The sequence below is a fragment of the Echiichthys vipera genome (genome assembly GCF_963691815.1).
Source record: "Echiichthys vipera genome assembly, chromosome: 17".
NCBI lineage: Eukaryota > Metazoa > Chordata > Actinopteri > Perciformes > Trachinidae > Echiichthys > Echiichthys vipera.
The window spans coordinates 20,923,705-20,947,853 of record NC_139842.1 but is presented as its reverse complement, the minus strand read 5'-3'; the positions used below and the strand labels follow the sequence as shown (position 1 = coordinate 20,947,853).

At 41.4% G+C, this 24,149-nt stretch overlaps 1 protein-coding gene across 3 annotated transcripts; it reads right to left on the bottom strand.

The window, feature by feature from the left end:
- med25 (mediator complex subunit 25) lies at positions 1-23,779 on the bottom strand. 3 transcript variants are annotated; one of them, XM_083930841.1, is made up of 19 exons: positions 23,660-23,779; positions 21,936-22,071; positions 21,799-21,844; positions 21,559-21,683; positions 21,351-21,449; positions 20,774-20,894; positions 20,476-20,632; positions 17,359-17,477; positions 17,128-17,203; positions 16,089-16,351; positions 14,199-14,300; positions 9,539-9,624; positions 9,402-9,459; positions 9,183-9,290; positions 8,401-8,577; positions 4,456-4,566; positions 3,293-3,463; positions 3,066-3,186; positions 1-459 (listed from the first exon to the last, which is right to left on the bottom strand). In XM_083930841.1, the coding sequence occupies exons 2-19, from the start codon at positions 22,058-22,060 to the stop codon at positions 362-364; spliced, it is 2,163 nt and encodes a 720-aa protein (XP_083786967.1). In that variant the 5' UTR covers positions 22,061-22,071; positions 23,660-23,779; the 3' UTR covers positions 1-361. The 3 variants fall into 3 exon arrangements, with proteins under 3 accessions (XP_083786967.1, XP_083786968.1, XP_083786969.1); XM_083930842.1 differs by having other exon boundaries at positions 4,456-4,563; XM_083930843.1 differs by having other exon boundaries at positions 9,539-9,621.
- Positions 23,780-24,149: the final 370 nt, after the last annotated feature.

The following is a 24,149-nucleotide window of genomic DNA, read 5'->3' as shown; positions in this document are numbered from 1 at the left end:
CTCAATTAAAAAAAAGAAATATAAAATCAAACACTATTTCAGGTTTCAATGATACAATTCCAAACGAAAAGTCTGTAGAAAAGTTCCAGAAGCAAAACATGATTGACATTGTCCACTGGTTTGGCTTCAGCCGGCGAGTAGCGTGGAGGATTAGCGTGCTCTCTGTTTGACCATTTACATGAAAAACTAATGTTCGCATTGTCTGCTCCTAATTAACTTCAGCCGTTCAGTCCTGGAGAGTAAAAAAAAAAAAAAAAAAAGCCAGAAACTACTTATGATTTGCTCCTTAATTATGCCGAACAGTTGTAGCAATAAAGCAACAGAGTGGATGCACGTGTCCCAACTGCTCAGTGTTGCTCAATCAGATAAGGTCCATGAGGATTTCATCCTCCATGACGCTGGTGGGCATCCCGGGCTGCGGTACGGCGCCTCTCTGACCTCCGGACATCAGCATCTGACCTGCACGCAGGTGTGGGTTGTTTGGGGGAGAGCGGAAGAGAGATTTAAATGATGAAACATTTTTAGAATAGAATAGCTTCACTTAAACATACAGTAAGCACACCTAGAGATGTTATTTATATACTTTCTCAAGTTTTTTTTCGCCCATGCAGCCATCGGTTTCCATTTATGTTGTTAGGACGGTCAACTGAGAGGCACTTGAGATTTGATTGACATGGATAAACATCAAGGTACTTTAACGTTACTGTACATTTGATTTGATTACGTCGTACATGAACGTACAAACGCCTCAAACGCTCAGATGTCCGGGACTTCTAAGTCAACAACGAGCCTGGATGTGTTCCTGTTTTTTATAGAAAAATCAAACCTGAACAACAAACGATGAGCAAATATAGAATGTGGACGTTTCTTTCATTTTCTTCGGAAAAGTGTTTGGATTTCTTCCTGTCAGGTTTTTGGACCACGCTGCAGCACTGAGACTACTCTTGTTAAGGTCTTCAATGATATCCACTTAAATACAGACAGAGGCAAAATGTCAGTGTATGTGACGTTGAGGGGAGGGAGACGTATACCTCCGAGGAGAAATGAGGGCTAGAGGCTAGCTGTAACTCAAGAGGCTGCGCCCCTAATTATTCATAAACTTTAACCTCCAATAAAATAAATACTGGCCTGGTCCAAAAACATTAACCCCCCTCAGTGTTGTCATGGAGATATGACCTAAACATCCTAGACTAGAATGTTTCTTTGTACCAGGCCTTAAACAGGTTTAATTATGCTGTGAGAACGGCCTGTTTAACATGGGGTCAATGAGAAACTGCTCCATTATGAAATTTGCCCCTAGTGGACACTCTGAGAACTGACATTTTTTGCACTTCTATATTGGATCAACCAGGAAGTCACTGTGGTTGGTCCTTGACCACTACATACAAGGCAGATCAAGATTTGATATACTTAAAGAACAGGGCTTACTTTGTGTCTGTTAGTAATTACACGTACGAGTGGACAAATATGACGTGTGGAGTTCCCCAAGGCTCCATTCTGGGGCCTCTCCTGTTTAACATCAGCATGCTTCCACTGGCTCAGTTTATGCAAAAACGCAAAATAAGTAACCGTAATTATGCAAACGATACACACATTTTCATAACCACACCATCAGGGGATTATGGTCCAATACCAGCTCTGAGTAAGTGCAATGAACAAATCAACAATTTTATGTGCCAGAACATCAATTAAACAAAGACAAAACTGAGGCAGTTGCTTTTGGAGCCAAAGAGGAACGATTCGAAGTCAGCGACGCTAAAAACCACAGACAAAGCCAGAAATGTTGGTGTAGCTATGGACTCTACTCACCCTGAATTTCAACAGCGACATTAAGACAACTACAAAGTCAAACTACTATCGCATATTAAGAATATATCCAGTGCATAAAGGACTTAGGTCTCAGCAGAATTTGGGAAAAACATGTCCATGCATTCATCTTTAGTAGACTTGATTACTGTCTTTACACATGTCCAAAGGAAGTGGATCACATCACTCCAGTTCTGAGGTCTTTACACTGACTTCCTGTCTGTCAACTAACTTTCAAAATACGACTGTGGGTTTATAAAGTACTGAGGAGTTTAGGGCCTCTTCAACTCTGTTCTTTTAAATCAAGGCTGAATACTTTTTATTCTTACATTTTATGTCTTTTTTTAATTTCTATTCACTTGAATGACTGTTTTTAATTGCTTTTAATTGTTTTAATTTAATGTTCATGTAAAACACTTTGAATTGCTCTGTTGTTGAAATTTGCTATATAAAGACAGCCTTGCCTTTAAATAAATTACTTTCCCCTCATTCATGCGTATTGCTTAGAATAGACGATAATTGGGGCAGTCGGTGGCTCAGTGGTTAGAGCAGTCGCCCCATGTAAAGAGGCTGAAGGTCCGCGGGTTCGACTCCGACCTGCCGCCCTTTGCTGCGTGTCTCTCTCTCTTCCACCCCATTTCCTGTTTGTCCTATCTAATAAAAGGCTTGAAAACTTCCAAAAAATAATCTTAAATAAACGCAAATGAATGTGTGTTCAGAGAGTAAGGTGAAAATAAAGGCCAACCAATGACTTCTAAGGTGCCAACCCACCTGCCCTCTCACTGACTCTAACTCATCTTCAGTGCAAAGCACCAATGCTTCAGGATCATAGGAAATTAATCTTTTAGCAAAGTAAATCTTCAAAAGTTGGAGCTTCAAATCAATATAGAAATGCGCCAGAAGTTTTGCAAAGTTTTTCAATCAATGTGCACACAAAATGAAGTAAGTTTGACAAATATAAATTTGGCTGGCATGCACAGTGGGATGGAATATCTAACTCAAGTCTCTGCAAGTTGATTTTTGTTAGATAAACGTAGATGGCTGCATTGGTTAAAACATTGTTAGTTAAAAAAAGAATATTGTCTGGAGTAATGCCAAGTTGGCATGAAGAGAAGTAAATGTAATAAAGAACTAGAAGTTATTTTTCAACCCTTTACGATAAAAACCTTATGACCCTTAAAAGTATATTCTCAGACCTATATTCTAAAATTTCATGTCTTTCATGAACTTTTTCCACTCTGTGGGGGGTACTTGCTGACCTGCCAAGGGCTGCCTCCACTGGCCCTGCATTTGAGCCCCCCCTCCTGGTGCTGGATGGACCAACTGCTGCCCTAAACCCTGATGAGACATCATGCCTTGCATGTGAGACACTCCAGCCTGCTTCAAGGACACAGAGACAGAAGAGCTACGTTAACCTCCACGAAAACAAAAAGAAGAGCAGTTCCTGTGTGAGAGAGTTTAGACTCAACCGTTTGTTCGCTCTTACTGGCTGCTGTTGGCTCAGGAGAAGGCTGCGGAGCTGTGGATTGGCTCCTGGGTTTGAGAGGCGGAGTATGGGTCCCTGAGGTTGGGCTGGTCCGCTTTGCGCGACCTGGTTGGGTGGAGGGCCACTGCCCGGCGGCTGTTGGTTGGCTGGTCCGGCTGCTCTCATCGTCATCTGAAGGACAGTTTAAGATGTCTTACACACATTCAACAATTTTGACTTACTAAAGTTCCGTACAAAAAAACAGTTGTGTGTTGAGTGTTTACCACCTTAAAGCTGTTATTTGTGAGGCTACTGTCTGCGGTGTTTTAGATGACATTTATGCCGTCTTAGAGGATAAACAGGAGAGAAAACACTTCTACAGGCTGAAAGTAAACCAAGATGTTTGGAACATGTTCCGTTTGATTTTGCGCTCGTCACCTCATGCACAAAGCAAAGAGTTCCTATTCAATAAAATACAAAAAGATATGCATGCGTGTTATCAACGAAATATACTAGAAGAGGAACATTTAACAGGGGACTGAAAAGGATATAAGATGTCCACCAAGTCTGATGCTTAGCAGTGGGGATGGAAGTAGAAAGAATGTATAACAGGATGTCCATACAGACTGGAATTGAGTTTAACATCATTCAAAAATAAACAAAAGAAGCAGCTTATTCCTTATCCATGGTTATTGCTGACACCTTATATGGGCAACGTAAAAACAAGGACATTGTGTTGGAAAATGTGGGTTGTACTGATAAATCTGTTCTGCGTGCTATGTTATGTGGTTCAGTGAAACATGTCATTTGCACAGAGGAAAGAGAGACAAATCTATGACTGAATGACGATATAATACTTTAAAGCCCTTAACATTTCAAAGAAGTACCCATGGACATCCTGAACACATGTTGCGTGCATGTTAAGAGGCTACGGTCAGTCTCACCATGTTGTTCTGCCTCTGCTGCTCCTCCATCATAGAGACCTGACTAACAGGGGGCATGCCCACCACCACAGACTGGACACAGGGCAGATTAGAGAGGAGGAGGGGAGAGACAGTGGAGGAAAGGGTTACCAGTAATGCATGCAGAAATCAGCGGGCACCAGAGCAGAAAAAGGTGTCAACAACAGACAGCGTGAAAGGGAAACCCAGGCAGACATGCCAGCAAAGAAAGGGTTCACTTACCTGCTGCTGGACGTTGCCCAGGGAGACAGGAATGGGGCCAGGGGCCCTGTTGAGGAAGTTCTGGTTGGGGGTGACCTGACCAGGCTGCATCGGACCTGCACCGCCCAACTGCTGCGTGGAAACAAAGAGAGAATGAGGAACAGCAGAAAGTGTATTTTTCCAAACCTTTTAACACCTTTTATTTATGGACTCGGCACGTGCATGCTTCACTCTCACCTCTGCTTCACCTCTATACTCCTCAACACCTTACACTCGACCAGTACACATAAATTGTTTTGTTTTTTTTCTCGTGTTTCCTGTGTTAAGGTTAAGGACTGAAGGTGACTGAGGCTAACTGCTTTGCTTAAGAGCACCACACCAGTCAAAGTAGGGGAGAGCATCAAGGTCACTGTGATTTGTCGAGTGTTTCACACGTCTATAAACAAGCAAGTTCTGTGTATGTAAATTATTACTAATACTGTTCATGTAGACTGCACTTTCAGGGATCTGTGTCCACATGTTGAAGTGTCCTTGAGCAAGACACTGAACCTCAAATTGATCTAAATGGCTGGCTAGCAGCTTGCGTGTCTGTGTGTGTGTGTGTGTGTGTATGAAAACAGCTGCTATATAAAGTAGATGCAGTCAATCTCACTTTGTAGCCTCACTACTGGGGTCCCTCAGGGTTCTGTTCCGGGTCTCCTCCTCATTTTTTTGTCCCGTCTGTTATTCAATCACATGGTTTTTCTCTATCGTCTTGCAGTTTGGAGTGGTGTCTTCATGGCTGAATGCACTTGTTGTAAAAGCACCGGCTAAATTGATGTAACGCAGGGTAATGTTTGCTTGAAAAGGACATTTTTGTGTAGAAACATAATTAAATACATGAATACCCATAAGCCTGTCACTACATTAAAAGCTTTACTGATCGCTGTAGTTGTTTTCTCTCATAATGGCCAGAACGCAGAACCCTTCTTAAAGCAATTTCAATGTGAGCGACGGGGGACAAAATCCTCAGTGCTCATTTTCTGTGTATGTATTCTGAAGTTCAGCTTAAGCTAATATGAGGCTTCAGCTGTCTGAATTCCTCAAAGCTATGTATCTTCTGAGGTTTGATTCTTACGGTAACAAATATGCTCTGAATTTTTGTACGAAGCTAGAACTGTGTGTTTTGTTCCACATAAAAATAAAATAAAACCTATGCTATAAAAAATGAACAAGCCCTCTTGTCCAAATAAATGAATACTTTCTACAGAGTCTGTTATATTTTCGTATGGTCATAATCAATCTATAATCTGTGTTTCCCGTCAACACCCTTTCTGTGTCTAAAGTGTGTTTACTGCGTGAACAACCTTGAGGGTGGTGTTGATATTCACTTTTGTTCATCCGATGTAAAGCAAAAACAAACATGGAGACGACGGTAGCAGAGACTTAATTTCAAACGTCACCTGCTGAGGTGGATTTCACAGTTCAAAACAAACTTGATGACTGAAACCGAGCGGCAGAGTCAGGAGTGGAAAACGTCAAATAAAATATCCATCCGGAGAACAACATACGGGAAGAAGAAAGGAAGAAACCTGTTGTTGTCGCTTTAGATGCCGACAGATTCTGCAAACACACCTGCAAGGTAGCCAAAAATGCATCCTAACTCTTACAATTTTACACTTTATTTGCACACTTCTGTCCTTAAAATCGTGATTCGATACTGAAACATTATAAACAGGCAGCGGCGCTCCCCAGTTCGCTGAGCTGTGCAGGTATTGTGGTGAAACGAGGAGGGATGAGGAGAGTTCCTCTCTCCTTTAAGCACAAATTATTAACTACAGGGAAAAAACAGTGTGATGGAAAAACACCTTAACCCATCCATCTTGCTTGAATCCGAACAATTCACAGTGAGATTGCTCTAATGCATGGTGGGCTTTCTGACCAACAATAACAGAGCGACACACAGCTCTGGGTCTTCTGAGGGAACAAATAAAACAGCTGCCTCTTCTCCTGTCTAGGATTTATCTCCTGTCTTTAACCCGGTAAAATCCTGGATCAGGATTTAGGGGCCTGCATCACTTTTCTCATCACTTGTGCTGAGAACAGACTGCAATCTGATTTTCCCGAAGAATACCACTCCAGAAACCTTAACTACTGGTCCAATTGAAAATTTAATTACGTTAAGATTGCTGTAGCGCTTCCCTATTAGCAATGCAGCGCTGAATATGTGATGATACACAAGAGCCAGAAAAAAAGAAAAAGAAAAGAACCTTCATTACAATTTCATGTCTTCTGCCTTCTCTAAATGCCCCGATGCTCGTACATATAGGGCCGCTGCGCTTTTTTGCGAAGACATAAAATTAGAAGGGTGAGTAAACAAGCGTTATCACCGCTGATGAGAGCCGACTGCGGAGAGAGATTTGATCTAACTCGTGTAAAATCCAGACAACAGGCTTCATTTTTAAATTGCTGCTTCGATCTTTGACTGGATGCTGCATTGTTTCAGAAGCTATGCAGCATCCCTCCTCACTGGATGCAATAAGCTGGAGCGGAGAGCCCCGTGATGGAAAAGACAGTTAATCCAGAGGACACATTTTAAATCACCCCGTCCCCAGGGATGAGGATGAGCAGAGAGGGAAAGTGAAATCTCCGTGTCATGTGGACAAGACAGCAGCATTTGTAACCTATAATGAACTCTCAGAGACAAGAACGGCTCTACCTTTAGCACAGAGAGGCTGGAAGGAGGAGACTTGTCTCCAGATTTCCTGATTCCTGTCCCTAAAGATTGGCACATACCGCTGCCACTCCATCGCTTCTCATGTAATGTTAACATCTTGGCAGCCTGGAGTTAAAAAATTAATACTTAGCCGAGATGTGCTTTGTTTAAAGCTGAATCTACACATTTCCACATTTTTAAACTACAGCCCAGATGACAGAGTGTGTGTATTCTGTTTTCATGATGTTATTTTTTAAACTGCTGGGGTGACATTACACCGCACGGATATATTAAAACAAGACAGGTGTAATAGGACTGGGGCTACGACTAACAATTATTTTAATTATTGATGAATCTGCACATTATTTTTGGTGCTTTCGGTTTTTAATACGGGACCAGTGGCAGAGTATGGAAAGTGTCTCACACCACAGTAAGTAGGTCATTTCTAATGTTTCACTTCATAATAATTGCATTAATATTAAGAACATTAATACAACAGCAAACACATGAAGATGTATTGGAGTAATGGCGTCCTGAGCAGAGAATTAAGTCACTCTCCCTCTTGTGTGTGTTGTATTCTTTTGTTTGTTTTGTTAGCCAGCCAATATCAGACGCCGAGGGCCGCCCCAAAACGTCGGAATTTGACGAGTTGGGAAACGGTCGGCCTTCAGTATTACGAGAGCAGCACCTTATAATTAAAAACATTTACAAATTCAAGCTTTAAAACAGTGTTAGGTGCTGTGATTGTAACAGTTGACATTCAAAGTGTGCACTGTGCACTGAATAAAGAAGAGCTTAACAGCCGTAGAGCTCTAAATGCATGTTAAGAGTGTATTTACCACAAACAATAACCTAACACAATGCACAGAGTTAAGGAGACCATTGTGTTAGCAATGTTAGCATATAACTAAGTTTACATAAAGAGTACATATGTTTTGCACCTTTATTCCCCTCACATAAGCAAATATGAGATGGGAGTGCAATAACCAGCTAATGTTGCAGTAGGAATTTAGCTCATGCTAGCCCCATTAGCCTCGGCTGGAGTGAGAGATGTTAGTGGCTGCAGTGAAGATACTGGGCGAGCTAAATGAAATGTCAATAACAATGCACTTTAATGCCGTAAACAATGCACCTCAATTCCCCACCGCTCCTCTATAATGCCTTCTCATTATCACCTCCTTTTGCCCCCACCCCCCCCCCCCCCCCCACTCCTCACTGAAACCCTCCACTCTTCCCACCAGACCCCGCTTCCCCCTCCTATCACCGCTCACCGCTCTGTGCTGCTGGACCTGCTTGTGGTTGGTGATGACTTGCCGGATGCCGTTGACGAAGCCACTCTGGTCGTTGGGGATGAGGCCCATGAATATTCTCTTCTTGGACGAGTAGAGCAGCATCAGCACCCGCACCTCACAGGGCGAGGTGGTGTGAGGGAAGTGGACGCAGCCGGCCTGCAGGGAGGGTCACAGGGCAGCTTAAGACCTCGCTGTGGGACCCTGGCGTAATTATGGGATGGGCTCGGTATTGGCATAACATAACCTTCTCCTGAGCTGCTTTGCCCAATCAAACATATCGGTTTTATAAATTGAATGCAAATGGTATTAACTTAATTCACACTGTGCCTTCACTGGGCTGTAAATCTAATTCAGGCAAAGAAGCAGAGCTCAGCTGGACTGAATGCTATTAATGCCTCTGCTATTTCTCAGTGGTATTACCTCATTAACAATGCACCATACTGACAAAACCCCTATCATTATGCCAGCCTTCTGGAACTGGATCAAAACTGAACAATTAAAAGGTTTTTGTCTAAACGCATGTTTAAAATCACACCATCTGGCTCTGACTAAATGTATGGCCTTGAACCCCCTCTAGAGTCTTTAACGCAACACTGCAGCACAGCTTCATGTTCAGTCCAACTGCTGGACAGAGGTGGGACCTGCACTCGGTTGGCACTCATGTAAAATGTACTGAGCTATGCTGAATGATGGATACGTTCGGGGACATGGGCAGGAACACACATTTTAATCTCAACGAAACAGAGTGCTTGAAAACTTACAAAGCCGTTGGCCATAATGCGGTACAGGCCTTTCAGCGACTCCACATCTTTGTTGGTGAAGAGAAACTGAACCATTCGAGAGTTTCTGAAGAGGTGACCTAAGGTTGTCTGTGGAAAGAAAAGCAGCCATGAGAGGACTTAAGTTATGCATCATTCATAAAAGAGTGTTACCCACCGCACTTTTAACACACTTAAACAGAAGCTAAAACGCAGCCTCACCAGTAGTTGCTGTGGAATCAGCTGCATGATGAGCTTCTGTGGCCACTGGTCTGTGTTTCTGTTTGGAGACACAAGCGCCGACAAATAAGACACTTTTTAGGACACAAAGGAGCCACAGCGTTTGACTGGCTACTCACAAATTTTCCCCTTGGTTAACGTGCACTTGACATGGCAGAGAGCGTGTCAGTTTGGTGGTTGAATCCATGGAGGAGGCTTTGGGCTTCTGCAGGAAAGGGTGGAGGGGTGAGGACACAGAAAAGGGAGAAGCAAAGTTAGACAGTAACCCTGAAGATGCTGGAGGAGCACGAGTTCAAATCCCACATGATCCCTATAAAGAAAACTTTAACAAAGTGACCATATGACCAAAGCTTTCAATAGTGCATTCCAATATCAATAAGTACACATCAAAGTACATATCTTACAGTAGGTAGTACAAGAGAAAATGAAGCACACGTGCTGATTGTGTTTAAAATAGTCATGTTCTTATATTGGCATTTAAATCATGTTTGCATTTTATGTTACTGAGCTCGCTCTGCATTAAATGATCTGTGGTTTCACACTGTTGTGCTGATCGAGAGGTGGCAGTTCAGGTCCCCTTTAACTTGAAAGTGGACACGTGGCTTAAAGAAACCACATACTGTAAAATGTAAAATAAATGCTGAAATGCTTTTAATATATTTAAATACTTCAAGATGATTCACACCTCAGTAGCTTTTTCTACTTTAAAGGCGGACTGGATTGTGTGTTCTTACTGCTTAAGAATCAAAACTCAACAGTCCCTGGGAAAGCCTATTAAGTGCACACTTTTCTATTTTTATCTACAAGTATTTTTTCTTTAATCAGGTGAAAGTGCCTGATTATGGGCTGGATGGCTTGCTGTTGTGTTGCATGCCCATTACATGCAGCTAGGATGCCTCTTCCTGGAGGGAATGAAGTGCTGGGGGACACCAGGGAAGTCCCAGGACATGCTGAGGGATCACATCTTCCAGCCGGCCTTGGAGCAGTCGGGAGAATACTGCTGAGTAAAAAGTGTGCCGCCCCTGCTCACCCTTTTACCGATGTGACCCCAATCAGGACAAGCAATTAAAAAACGGACGGATGGATGGACTTTTAAAGACCTGCAGATAACCCGTTCCTTAGGAAAACGTCGAGAACTAAAAGGAAAAAAAAGAACTCCTTTCTAAGCGCATCAATGCTGCAAACGCACTGGGGAAAACCGCCAGAACGCTTCATCTTCAGGGCGTCGATGCAGGATCAATGATCAATCAGTCACATATTAGTCAGGCCTCACTGTAGTCCCTGCGCTGTCTATTACAAATGTATTGTGCTGGGCTTTCTCTGCAGACGAATGGGTTATCTATTTTCAGGGCTAAAGCAGGAATGAAAGATGAGTGAACAGCAGTATTCAAAAACGCATCTACCTTTAAATGAATGGTGCATTGAAAAAAGTAAAAAACGTTAGCAAAACCATTCTGGGAAGTTACACCCGGTTTTAGACAATAAAAGCTTTCATGAATTATTAACAGATAGAAATTGAGCCAAAACACAAAGAACCATATTGATAACTGTACTCGGAGCAAGCGGCAGCCAAGTGTGCTGGCATCCCCCCCGTAAGAGTTTTTATCAACAGCCATTTTCTTCAAACGAGTTTTTAGTGTCTGTTGTGTAAGTCTCCTCAACATTACGGATTACTCCAGAGGAGAATTACTCACAGAGCTGAAAGCCTAATGAGTGAACTGGAGGAGAAAATGACAGATTAAGAGCAATGTTTCATGCTCCTCGTCTGTCCACTCTGGTTGTTTGCGGGCCGCACACGCTCCGGGGCGAGATTTAAGAGTTTCCTGAGCTTCTTATTCCCGTTCCATTTAACCGATTTAGATAATTTTGACAAACAGAAGAGGGAGGATGAGACTGTAGTCAATAGAGGCGATTGATCCGAGTCCGTCCGCAAACACAAACACTTGAAGGCCTCATGAGTGTCGCGTGAAAAGCCATTAACATCCATTTCCCTGGCTCAGCACAGTGACTGCAAACTAAATCGATTTGACCTTGAACTAAAGAAATAGTAGAAGACGGGGAAAATAATGTGCAATTAATCACAGTGTACAGTGATCAATGACAGGTGGTTAAGACGTACAGCATTGACAGGTCCCAGACAGTGATGATGACGATGATCACATGAGCTCCGGTCCTCACAGTTTACGGCTGAGATTGGGGCCGGCAACATGAACTAAAACAACCGTTCGACATTTTGGGAAATATGCTGATTCTCTTTCTTGCTCAGAGTTGGGCGAGCGGATCAATAGCACTCTGGTATCTGTCGGCTGGAGCCAGCAGCTGCTTTGCTTAGCTTAGCATATAGACTGGAAACGGCTCGCCTGGATCTGTCAGAAGGTTAGGAAATCCTCCTCCACAGTTAAAGCTCATTAACTGTGAAATACTGACTACAACACAATCATTCTGTGCAACAACTCAACTCTGTAATATAAGAATAATTCAATTTGCGATACTCTGGTTTACTCTGGCATTAATACTGCATTTATACTCTACATTTCAACTAACAGTCTTCTATTTTTAGACTATCCTTGCTTTTTAACGCACCTAAATCACAGATCCCATTTTTATGATTTCTACTGTTGATATATAATGACTTGTTTTTACTGAAAATGATTTTTTCACCTTTGTCTTAAAATCACGTTTAAAGAGATGGCATTAGGTTATAAAAACCAAAAATGTTTCGTAATGCCAGAAGGATAAGAAATGTAATTATATTTGTATTCTACAGCTATTTGTTGTGAAAGAAACGTGGAAACAATCTCAAGCATTTTCAAGTACTTTATCTCAAATTCAAGCACTTTTCAAACGTTGAAAACATTAAAAGTCAAGCATTTTCAAGGATGTCAAGCACCTGCGGGAACCCTGATGCATTTTAGTTTCTATTGTGTGTCTTTTAAACGTTTAACTTATCCCACTGAGAGCCAACCGAAATGCGATCATGTATCGGTGTGAGGACAATTGTGGGAAATAACCAGAATTTTCCGTCTTTTTTTGTAAGTGTTTCTTAGTCTATGATGTAAATCCTTGGTTTCTGTATGTTGATGAACACAACAGTCGAGCTGTGGATGAGAGCTGGGGGGGTTGCAGAGAGGAGTCACATGGGGGTTGCAAATGGTGACATTTGGGGTCATAAACATTGATAACATCCACTGGGGTCATGAACATTGGGTAGTGTGTTCTGTGTTTTTTCTTACTGTGATGTCCTTGTGTTTGTAAGGTGCTGTGATGTGGCTGTATGTATGCTGAAGCTACTTGGAGAGAGCCAGAGAACATATAGGACCCGGTCGTGGCAGCGTCTCTCCTGTATGCATACAGCTTAGTAAAGACATGATTTGAGAAACACTGAGGACTCCAGAGAATTTCTTTCACACAATAAAGATTCATTCATTATTGTGGTATATTTGTAATCTTTCCTCATGCGTCTACGTTTGGACGTATTTCTATTCTAGTATGGCAGCAGCTGTAACATAACCCAATTTACCTCCCAGGGATCTAAAAAGTATTTCTTGCTTCCAATTAAAATGTTATATCTGTTCCTGAAGCCATGTCATCCATGTGAGGTTGCCAGGCAACCAGCCGAGATTACTGGGAAGTTACCGTGTCTGGCCAGAAAAACTGTTTTTAAGCGTACAAAAAGATTGGTTTTGTACGTTAAACAAGAACAGATAAAACGTGTGTGCAGATTTTATGTCTTCGAGACTTAAAATGTTGAAGTATTCATTTAAATAACTTCTGTCCCCTTGAACTGGAAGACTTTGAATCCTGCAAACCATTCAGCTGTCAGTGATTGTCAACACTCTCACTTAAACAGAGTCCCTACGCTTTTAAAAAAATCCTTTTCCAGGACCTTTTCTTTCAAACAGGGACAGCTCTTGCTCTCAAATGGTCGCATCATTTACAGGTAGGCCTAGTATTGACACATTGAACCCGCATGCTCTGCAGATTGACTGAAGTGTGAGCCCAATTTAAAAGGGAATGAAGTGTCAAACCAAACCGGCACTTAGGTTTACAAAGGCGATCTAAGTGAGGGGCTAAAATACACTATAACTCTCCCAGGAAAACACAGATTATTTCCAGGATATTTGGTCATTTGAATCCATTTCCAGGTGTTTCCAAGGGAACCCTGCTCAAAAAGGTTTCTAATAATGTTTTTCTTTCAGGGAGCACCATCCGTTCAACATCAGACTTTTGTACTAGGTCAGGGGTCTGCAACCCGCGGCTCTTCGGCCGCATGCGGCTCTTGGGCGGCCTTTCAGTGGCTCCCTATAGCTTTGTCAAAAGATGAGATGTAAACTAAAATAAAATAAGGTTTTTTACAAAAGGAGACAATCTTTCAAAGGGAACACCTGTTATCTTGAAGTTCGAGGTGATTTAAAAAAAAAAAAAAAAATTATGTGGAATTAAAATATGCGTCACATCCTTCGTCTATGGCCCAGCGCCTTTCCCTGCCGGTAAGCTTGAGTCTCTCGCATAATGGTGGCTCCCCGTATGCTTGATAGGTGGTGAGAAATTATCGAAAAATATTTTTTTATAACAGGTAATAATAGGAATAAAATGTCAACAGTTTTCTTTATTTTTGTTCTATATTTTTTGTATATATCACATAACTACATATAGACATTTAAAAGATGCAACATCAAATATGTTATGCGGCTCCAGACAAATTTGAATTGGTGGAAGAAGGGGGAAAAAATGGCTCTTTTGATAGTAAATGCTGCAGACCCCTGTACTAGGTGTTACCTCCTGCCACTCCAGAACGCCGGTCCACGCTACGATCTTATTGGCCACACCTTGCTGCTGTCCGATTGGATTTGCATTGCCTGGAGCTACAGACACACCAGCCTGTCATGAAAATAGGAGGGGGGGGGGGGGTTACATGTAGTGCGCTTGTACAATTTAAGACTTTAACCAGCCAGAAATACAAGTGCAACTCAAAGAAATACACACATGATTTATATAAAGTAAATAATAAAAGCATATAATTCTGAACAGCTGATCAAACTGGAACATCATCGGCTAATTTTAAAAGCATGTTTTCGTACTACTGGAGAGAACAATGAATGAATGGAAAAAAACTGAACAACACTGACTGTACCCACAATCAATTTCTAGGGAAAAGGGAACATCTAGTTTTGATCTGACAGTAGTACTAACATTTAAAATTCATTTTGACATTAGACTTCAGACGGCGTATTAGTCTGCAAACTCAGCTCCGGGCTGCTGGCAGCGTAGCATCACAGAGCAAAGTCTTGCTTCTCTGATATCTACAACTGGAGTCGGGCCACTTACATTTTGAAAATATCAATATGATTTAAACATTGATAGTGTGAATACCAAATCCAGTCTTCGGCTGTGTGTGTGCTGCGAGGTATTTGAACTCCACGTCAAAGGACACACATGAAAGGATCCAGGCGAGTTATTGAAGAACGTGGCTGCTTTTACACCACACCCGTGTTCGAGCCGTGTTTCAACGAGAGGCAAACGAACCAACTCTGTCATCAGCAGCAGCTTTGTTCACGTTCGGTCCGTAGCAAAAATAAAACCTTTGCTGTCTTTTAGAGATGTGGAGACTGCCTTAGCTGCTCCCATGTATCCGGCTTTGAAAAATAACGTGATAAACTTGTTTTAATTTCTTCTGTTAGAGCTGTTTATCTGTTTATGTTTTATGTATTTCATTGAATTTGATGTGCTCTAAAGATAAATATGCCCTTAATTGTGTATGTCTGAGCGAGGGCTCTGTAATGGAATCACATGGTGATGAAATCATATATTGAGGTATCGTGATAAACAATTATGTTTATTTAAATTGATAATAACAAGCACATTCTAACTTCAATTTATCAGGATTTGAAATATTGGCATTTGAACAATGTGCTTTTGTTTTTACACCATTTGTGTGTGCATGCATGTAAACATAGTGTATAGTTGGAAAAAAACATGATTTTCTCTATATTTCACTTGAAACCGAAAATACATAAGTATTTAATTCACACAGGAGAATACAAAAACAGGCTTCCCTGTGTGGTTATTTCATAAAGACTATTTATTTATTAAATCACCAGAAAACATGCTGTATCCTGATATACTGTATATCTTTATTAAGATATGAAATGACTGATATGAAAAGGATTTTGGCCAATATCGCCCAGCTCTGGTCCTGCCCTGATCCCAAGGACGTTCATCTAAACATGTCGATGGACTGAGAAAAGCCCACTTCCACGGACAAAAGTGAAGGGATAAAGGATGCAGCTGAGTCAACAAGTGAAACCCCTTAAGTGGGATTTAAAAAGAATATTTAAAAGTCAATATGGTGTCACTTGATGGACTTGGATACAAATATTGAGAGCAAGACAAGCTGAATATGTGCAGAACATGTCTAATTTGAATTCACAGTGCAAGACAAACAACCAAACCTTGGTTGGGATTTGAAATAGTCAGCACCCCCTTTAGACATTATATTGGTATCATTCTGAAAATGAGAGAATGCAGTAAAGAGACGCGACAGTTCACCAGCGGCTCTTTACCACAACGGGAACTTAACGGCCTGTAATCTGGAGCTTGGCCTAACCTGAATTTATTGTGTTTCCACTGTGTTTTACAAAGCAAATTATTGGATTTGACATAACTGACCATGTTGGGCGGCACTGAAGGTGCTGTGGGCTGATTCACGGTGGGTTGCTGCTGAGGTGGCGCCTGCGGCTGAGGATTAGGTACGGGCTGTCCTGGGGGAGGGATCGGCTGCTGCTGATTTGGAACCACTTGTTGCTGTGGCATCATGGGCTGTGTCGACGTGGTGACTGTTGCGATGCTGGGCTGATTGAGCTTCACCCCGGGGACCGATGAGATGGTCGGCTGACCGGTGAACGGAGGACCTGGGTTGACCAGTCCTGGGACTGGAGGGAACACAGCAAGAGTCAGAACAGATGAACCACATTTAAAGGCTGATCCTCCTTATAAATAAATATTGATTTTTAATGAAGCCTCGCAGGGGCGCTGGCAAACATTTCCCTCTTTAAGAAGCTGCACAGGCTCCGTTTTAAAGCTACAGTGAAGATATCGGGGTGATATGAAAGCAGACGACCTCGAGTATCCTCCTGCTAGATTAGCTTTTAGTGAGTTTTATGCTAAACCTGTGGTGTTTTGGCAGTATAAATACATTGTACTGCATCTTCAGCAATTTGTCTCTTCCCTTCCAACGTAACGTTTGCATACAATGGTGTGTTCTTTCCACATGACGGTTTTCTAACAATTAGATTATATGAATCACTGCGTCATCTTGTATAAATCCTTATTGATTCATCTGTCGATTATGTTCTCCATTATTAATTAGTTGTTTGGTCCAAATGTCTGAAAATATTTAATATACTGTCAGAGGAGGATGGAAATATTCACATCGAAGAAGCTGAAATCAGAGAATTTGGATATTTTTTCTTTCAAAAATGACTCAGAACGAATCAAAATAGTTGGAGATTAATTCAACAGTCCTAACAGTTTAGCCCTAGTAAATATCAAAAAATGTACATCTTTAAAAATGTGTTTTCCATAAATAGTGACAATAGGATGTACTGCGAAAATGCACACGTACAGTAAGCAAACAGAGACACCGCATCTAAAAGCTTGGCCGACATAAAGTGTTTACAAAAAAAGCCCAGAGCCTCCGGTAACTCACAGCGACTCTTCTGGTTGTTGGCTGCCTCCACGGCCATCTGTGCAGCCACCTGAGCAGCAGTCATGGGGGCCGGATTCTGTCAGCGAGCAGATTAAAGGAAGACAATGCTGGTGTAAAAACGTTTTAGGGAGGGAAGGAACATAAACACCACTGCCTGAAACTGAGCCAAAAGTAGGGGGCAGGAATTAGTCTCCAGGCAGCCTTCACGCTGTGTGGCTGCATGCCCGTTACCTGATAAGGGTGGGTTGGGTTAATGGGTGGAGGGGGCTGGGAGGCTCCAACGAGAGGCTGAGGCAGCGGCTGAGGAGGGAGGACAGGTTTGAGCGGCCCGGGTCCTCCACCTAAGGAAACTGGAGACAGACAGTGGGATGAGCTTAGAATTTTACACACTTTGAGATGTAGTGGAGCATTTTTTTACTCCTACATTCTGAAGTATACAAGTGAAGGATACGGCATATTTACAGAGGAATTGTCGGCGCCAAATTGTCCTTGCACAAACCTCAAACTGAGCTAATAATCAGTTCAATATGAAACCAATATGAAATCATTCATTCATTCATCTGCAACCGCTTGTCCCTGTCCCTGGCGTGAGGCGGGGTACACCCTGGACAGGACCCCAGTCTATCACAGGGCACATAGAGACAAACAGAGACAGACAACCATTCATACTCACACCTACGGGTAATTTAGAGTCATTAATTAACCTAACACCTACACGTCTTTGGACTGTGGGAGGAAACCGGAGAAGCCCCCACGCAGACACGGGGTGACAATGCAAACTCCACACAGAAGGAAAGACCACCTCTCTCTGGACAACACTTTGATTTATACCCATCTTCAAATCTCAGCCAATCAAATTCATGCATGCAGGTGGCTGCTCAGCCAATCAGATTAGTAACACTTGTGTGATGTGTAGCGCTCACTCTTCCTGTTGGCAAACACTTCACCTTATTTCCTGGGGAAAGTGGGACTTTCCAGGCTGCTACCAAAAGCCTGAGATACTTTTTGACCTAGTTTTACAAAGAGCTGCTCGCTTTTTTTTTGTTTGTTTTTTTTGAGTGCACAGCAATTTCTGCTTCTGACAGGACTTCCCTCTGCTCACAAACAAACAAACAAATATACCACCTTATTTGCTTCCATTAAATCTGATTTTGGTCCACATTGTATTTAGTTCACTCAGACATAATAGGATTCAGTACACAGAGCTCTGAGCAGCTCTGTTTCACTTCAAACCCAGTTCATTGTTAACAAATAAACCACAACAGAATTCACGCCTACTCACAGAAAGGTGTAGGAGTAACCATAACAATAGCTCCGGTATGTATTTAACACTGCTGAAGCTACCGCCAACTAAATTAACGGCCTCACATGATCAATCGCATCATCTTACGGAGGAATTGTGTGAAATTCTGCAGCTCCTGTAGCAGCGAACACGTGGAATTAGCAACTAGTTTCTAACAATCATGGAAGTCAGAATGTATTTCATATCATCTCATCTTCAGCCTCTTATCCGGGGTCGGGTTGTGGGGGCAGCAGCTTTAGCAGGAGACCCCAAACTTCCCTTTCCCGGGCCACATTAACCAGCTCTAACTGGGGGATCCCGAGGCGTTCCCAGGCCAGTGTGGAGATATAATCTCTCCACCTGGTCCTGGGTCGTCCCCGAGACCTCCTCCCAGCTGGACGTGCCTGGAACACCTCCCTAGGGAGGCGCCCAGGGTTCATCCTTACTAGATGCCCGAACCACCTGCTCCTTTCAAAACTGACATAATCAAAACCAGACTAGAGCTTTTAGGAAAGTGTGCTGCCGGTGGAGGAGGTCCCGCAGAGACAACAAAATAATAAAAAGGGCAATTTGGCACCACACCGAAAAGCGTAGACAAAAAAAAGAGGCATGGAAGGAGATAAACATTAATGCCAGCTTTACTCTTGTCATTCGCAGCCCTGAGGAATGCAGAAAGTGTGTAACATCCTGTCAAAAGTGTGTCTGGAGATAAGGAGCTTACAAGAATGCAGCTGCTACAACTTGGAAACCGTCAAACTAAACTCCATGATTGTGCAGGTTGCTACAGATAACATACTGTTAATTATATGAACAATGCTTTCTGTACTGCACGAGCATTTCAAAACCATTCCTCCTGTCTTAGAAGGTGTGTCCTTGTCTCTGGCTGTGTTCAAAGGGTCTTTTTTCTCTCAGGAAGGTTCTGAACTATGTGAAATGAGCCGGAAGTATCTAAGTGGCAGCCATGATAAGAGCTGCTCTAGTTCTCTAGATGCTAAAGAACGGTGCGTCAATGCTTCCTTTATTACCTCCTCTAAGCACGGGATACACTGGACCGTCCTTCACTTCCTTTTGGTTTTTATTGGTTTTATGTATTTATATTTATATAGAGACCTGCATTTTGTTCTTTCCTGTTGTCATGGGCAGAATGACAATAAAGCAAGTTGAAGATGAAATAATATCATCCCACAATTCCTTGTGGCAGCAACATTCAGCCGTTCACTACTGTAAATGATATGCCTATCTTGCATAGATGTAACAATCGTTTTCGTACAATCATCTATTGGGATTAGAGCCAGACCGATATACCACTCAGCCGATAATGGCCCATCAGTATCGAAAAACAAGGTTTATTTTAACTAATTTAAATGCTAAGCAACTGACTGAAACTTAAATTGTGCACATAATATCTAATAATGTGAAATATTCTTTAATAAAAGTAATTTGTATAGTAAAGCAGTCTTCTGGGTACCCTTGCAGAGTCATATCTGTGCAAAATCCAATTCTTATCCAGCTCAGATTTGACTACATGGGCATAAAATGAGCATCAGGCTCAAAAAGCCAACATCAGTCTGGCCCTAACGGGGATTCATGTGGATAAATATGGACAGGAGGGGGAGTGTAAGCAACTATTCTCAATGTGGCAACCATTTGGTCTCACTTTTCTAACTGGTAGCTTATATTCCTTCTTTTTAATTTCAATTCCAACCTTTGTAATGAGATAATATTTTCCACCAGGTTGTACGTTTATAACCTGCATGACACAACGGGGTAAGAACGCACGGGCCAAAGTATCTAAAATGCTTTTAGTCGTCCATCTGTTGCACATTGTAGTTACACCACAGCAGACCCAAAGTCAGTAACATCCTCTGTCTCACAATAAAGGAGCTGAGTGCAGTTTTATTTTCCTAATTTGTTATGAATTCTTCTTCACACCTTTCCTTGACTCCTTGAGGAAGTTCGTATTTATTTACGTAGCACTTTTTTTAAAAACAAAAGTTATAAAATGTTTTTTTGATTTTGCACTTACTGCAGGCCTCACAAACAACGTGTAAAAGGATGTTTCTCACCGGGAAGCGAGATGCCTCTGACAAGGACCATGTGGAACGGGTCCTGACTGTAGTCTGGATAGGGTTCGACCGCACCTCCTACTGGGGACGCCCGCTCAAACAAAGACCTGAGAGCGGGCAGTTTCCGAGGAGCCACCACAGAGAAGTGAATTCCTCTCTGAGAAATATGAAAAGGAAATACATTCAATGTTCATTTGGCTACCTATCAAATAAAGTGAAGTAAATCAAATACAAATATCACCAACACTACCTCATACATGGAGTACTTATAACAACAATAATGACACATTATACTCACATCTCTGATGATTTTGACCAGGTTGTCTGCTGTGCAGCCGGTGTAGCTGACACTCTCCACAGCAGGAAGCAGATACGGGGGAGAGTTACACAGCAGCACACACACTTTGTGGGTTTGACCTCTGGCAAAGGTAGAAACAGAGAAAGCAAAAAGCAAAGATTTTCATCACTACTAGTGAATGTACAGAGTAGAGGATATTACCTCAGACTTTAATGCGGTCACTCAGTTTGATGGAGCTAGCTTATGGAGGGCATCTGAGCAACTACGGGTAAAATACCCAGCAGCTCAGTATGTGTGACACAACCGCTCACTGAGCCACAGCTTTAACATTATCAAGTTAAGACATAACAATTTCATTCATCAACAAAGTTCTATTACCTTGATCACACAGATTTCATTATTATAATGACCAAATCTGACACACTTCTATGGTGTAATAGACGATGTGTTCAATACTTTTAAAAGTAGCCGTTGCTTAGTAATGATCCCGACATTGGTGGTCAGTGATTTTACTTTAAAAATGAATAGACTGTTGAAAGGAATTAGAGAGCAGTACAGCACAAAAGGGCCGCCTTACATTTGCTCCCTCATCTTCTTGAAGTCGTCGAAGAGCTGCAAGGCCACGGAGAGCCCCTCTGCAATTAGACTACAGCTTTCTGCTCCACCTCCCATGAACCTGTGTGGAAGAATAATATTCAAGAACTGTCCCATTTATCTCTGTTATGATCAAATAAAACAACATGGAAACTTTGTAATATTCAAGTGAATTGTTGTCCACTAATTACTGGATGCTGTCGATCCATGAGACAAATTCATAGGCGGAGCTGGTCGGCGCGTGACACTGAACATATGACTCGGGCGCACAGTCCACTGTGTTGAACACCACAAGACCGTACTGCGTCCCTCCATACTACAAGGACAAAGGAAACATTTATATTAGTAATTATCCTATGAAACCATTGAATGAATGAATGAATGGTCAAAGAATGAAAATTGAAATATTCAAAAGAACAGGAAACACCCACATCTCCACCAAAATCTGTTTCTGCTGGTGGCCCTCCATTGAAATATCTAGGAATCAAAAATAAAATGGATGCATTTAGACATGACAACAATAATAAAGGAAGAACTCAGCGAATTCGGAGTGTCTGAGTACTCTTACTCAATAGCTGGCAGAATGTAATTTTTCCTTAGAGATTCAAAGTAAGGTCCGAGGTTCGCCGTCCCTTCGATGACAAACACCACATCAGCCACCTGATTGGGACCAGGCTTAACGGACGGCTCCATGAGTGCCGAACCTGCCAATGGACAAGAAGAGGGCACAGATTTGACATTTTACAGCAGAAAATCTATCGTTTATCTTTCTACCGCAGGCACGAGTTTCAACTGGAAGAACTAGAGCCTTTAAAGGAGCCGCCAGGGCGCCCGTACGGCCAGAGAACTTTCCTTTATTATCTAGTTTTACAGTCTGTCGTAACCACTAATAAACTGCTTTAAAGTAGATTTATTTCTGGGCTAAATGACATGGTCGAGGATAAGTGCAGACTTGCGTACACAAAGATACCGATACCAAGGCGGTATTTGATATTGAATTGAATTATCTGAGGCATCGCTGCCCCACAAGTAGAAATGTGAAAGAAATGCATACTAGGTTATCATCGATGACAGTAGATGAAAGATTAGCTTTCCACTTTATTGTTTTTTTAAAGAATATTTGTACATTATGTAAGCCCACCAGTCTGTTCTGGTTATACAGGGTTTGTAAACCTTTTCCAGGTTCAAATTCAAGCACTTTAAAGCACTTTTAAAGGTCCACTTTCAAGCTTTTCCAGCACTTTAGGGCTGTGATAATTTGGCTATTTCTACAAATACGTATTTAAAATGATTATTTCACCTTTTTTATCCCATTTAAAGAGATGTATCGTGCTATAAACAACTGCAATTGTTTTGTAACACCAGGAGGATAAGAAATTAAATTAAATTTATATTCTATAGATATTTGTTGTGAAAATATTGCAATACAGATACAATTTCAAGCATTTTCAAGGACTTTTTAAACCTTGAAAATGCTTGAATTTTAATGTTGTGTTTTCAAGCACCTGAATGAACCCTGTTTATGATACCACACTGGCCTTAGGTTAAGGATTTACCCTGCCTCTGTCCAGAACCAATGCACTTAAAAATGTTAACGTACAGACCTGTTACATGCTGGAACATGGGAAATATAATGTAGAAACACAATTAATCGCATTTCAAGCTTTAAAAATCAATTGAAAGGAGATCAGGTTAAACCTTGTTTGATTCTGTCATTTGTTTTTGTCGTTTCTTTTCTTTTCTTCAGATTTTATTATTCTGATAAAGTCTGTTTCAAAGTTGTAAACATAAACATTCAAATTGTGTCCAAGTTTGTTTCCTGTTGCTGTGAATGTCATCAGCTGACAGGAAGTTAACGAGGACCAAGGCTGTTGCCTAGCAATGGAGTTCCATTCAAAAGGTAAATGTATGGTTCTTTTAAAGATTAGTTAATGTTTGTCTTGTATTGGACCCCAGGAAGAATAGTCTTCACTACGGCGATGACTAATGGAGGTCCTTAATTAACAAGCAAACAACTAAACAGCAAGAATGAACCACTTTATGAAAATGTATTAAAGTATATAAAGTTGTATTAAAATAAGCCGTTTATTGCTTCAAGTTGTGCTGAAAACTAAAGTTACTGTACATAAGCTAACATGGTGATAGATATCGAGCATAACTTTGCACATAAACTGCACAGAGCATCTCCGGCGCTAGGTGAGTTAGCTCAACGTCAGTGAGCGATTGAAGCTAAATATGTTAAAATGTTAAAAACCGATCCCGCCATGTAGCTATAAAGTGTCGCGAACTGACCTGGTGGTTTACGGCTGCCAGTCCCGTGGTGGGATCGCTTAGCTAATCAAAAATATACCGTTAAATGAGCTTGAATGAGCGCTGCTCGGCATGCTAGCTTCGTTCCATTTGTTGTGTTTTTGACGGAAGTGACAAAAGAAAGAACTGGGCCCACATAATGTGACGTCACAAATCCTCTTCTTCGTCTCTTCTTTTTTGTGCACACAAACTGCGCAGTGCTGCCTCCCCAAGTGCACAACCCCGAATACCCCCGATAATCCTCCGATAATAATAATAATAATAATAATAATAATAATAATAATAATAATAACAATAGTCATAATAATAGTAATAATAATAATAATAATGGTAATAATAATAATAAAATAAATAACAATAATAATAATAATATAAATAGTAATCTTAATAATAATAGCAATCTTAATAATAATAATATTAATCTTAATAATAATAATAATAATAATAGTAATAATCATAATAATAGTAATCT

Coding starts and splice junctions, on each gene's coding strand:
- med25 (XM_083930841.1), bottom strand. CDS start 22,060: ATGGAGCCGTCCGTTAAGCCTGGTCCCAATCAGGTGGCTGATGTGGTG. Junction 21,684..21,798: donor AAACAGATTTTGGTGGAGAT/GTGGGTGTTTCC, acceptor TTGTCCTTGTAG/TATGGAGGGACGCAGTACGG. Junction 17,204..17,358: donor ACCCAACCCACCCTTATCAG/GTAACGGGCATG, acceptor GCTCGCTGACAG/AATCCGGCCCCCATGACTGC.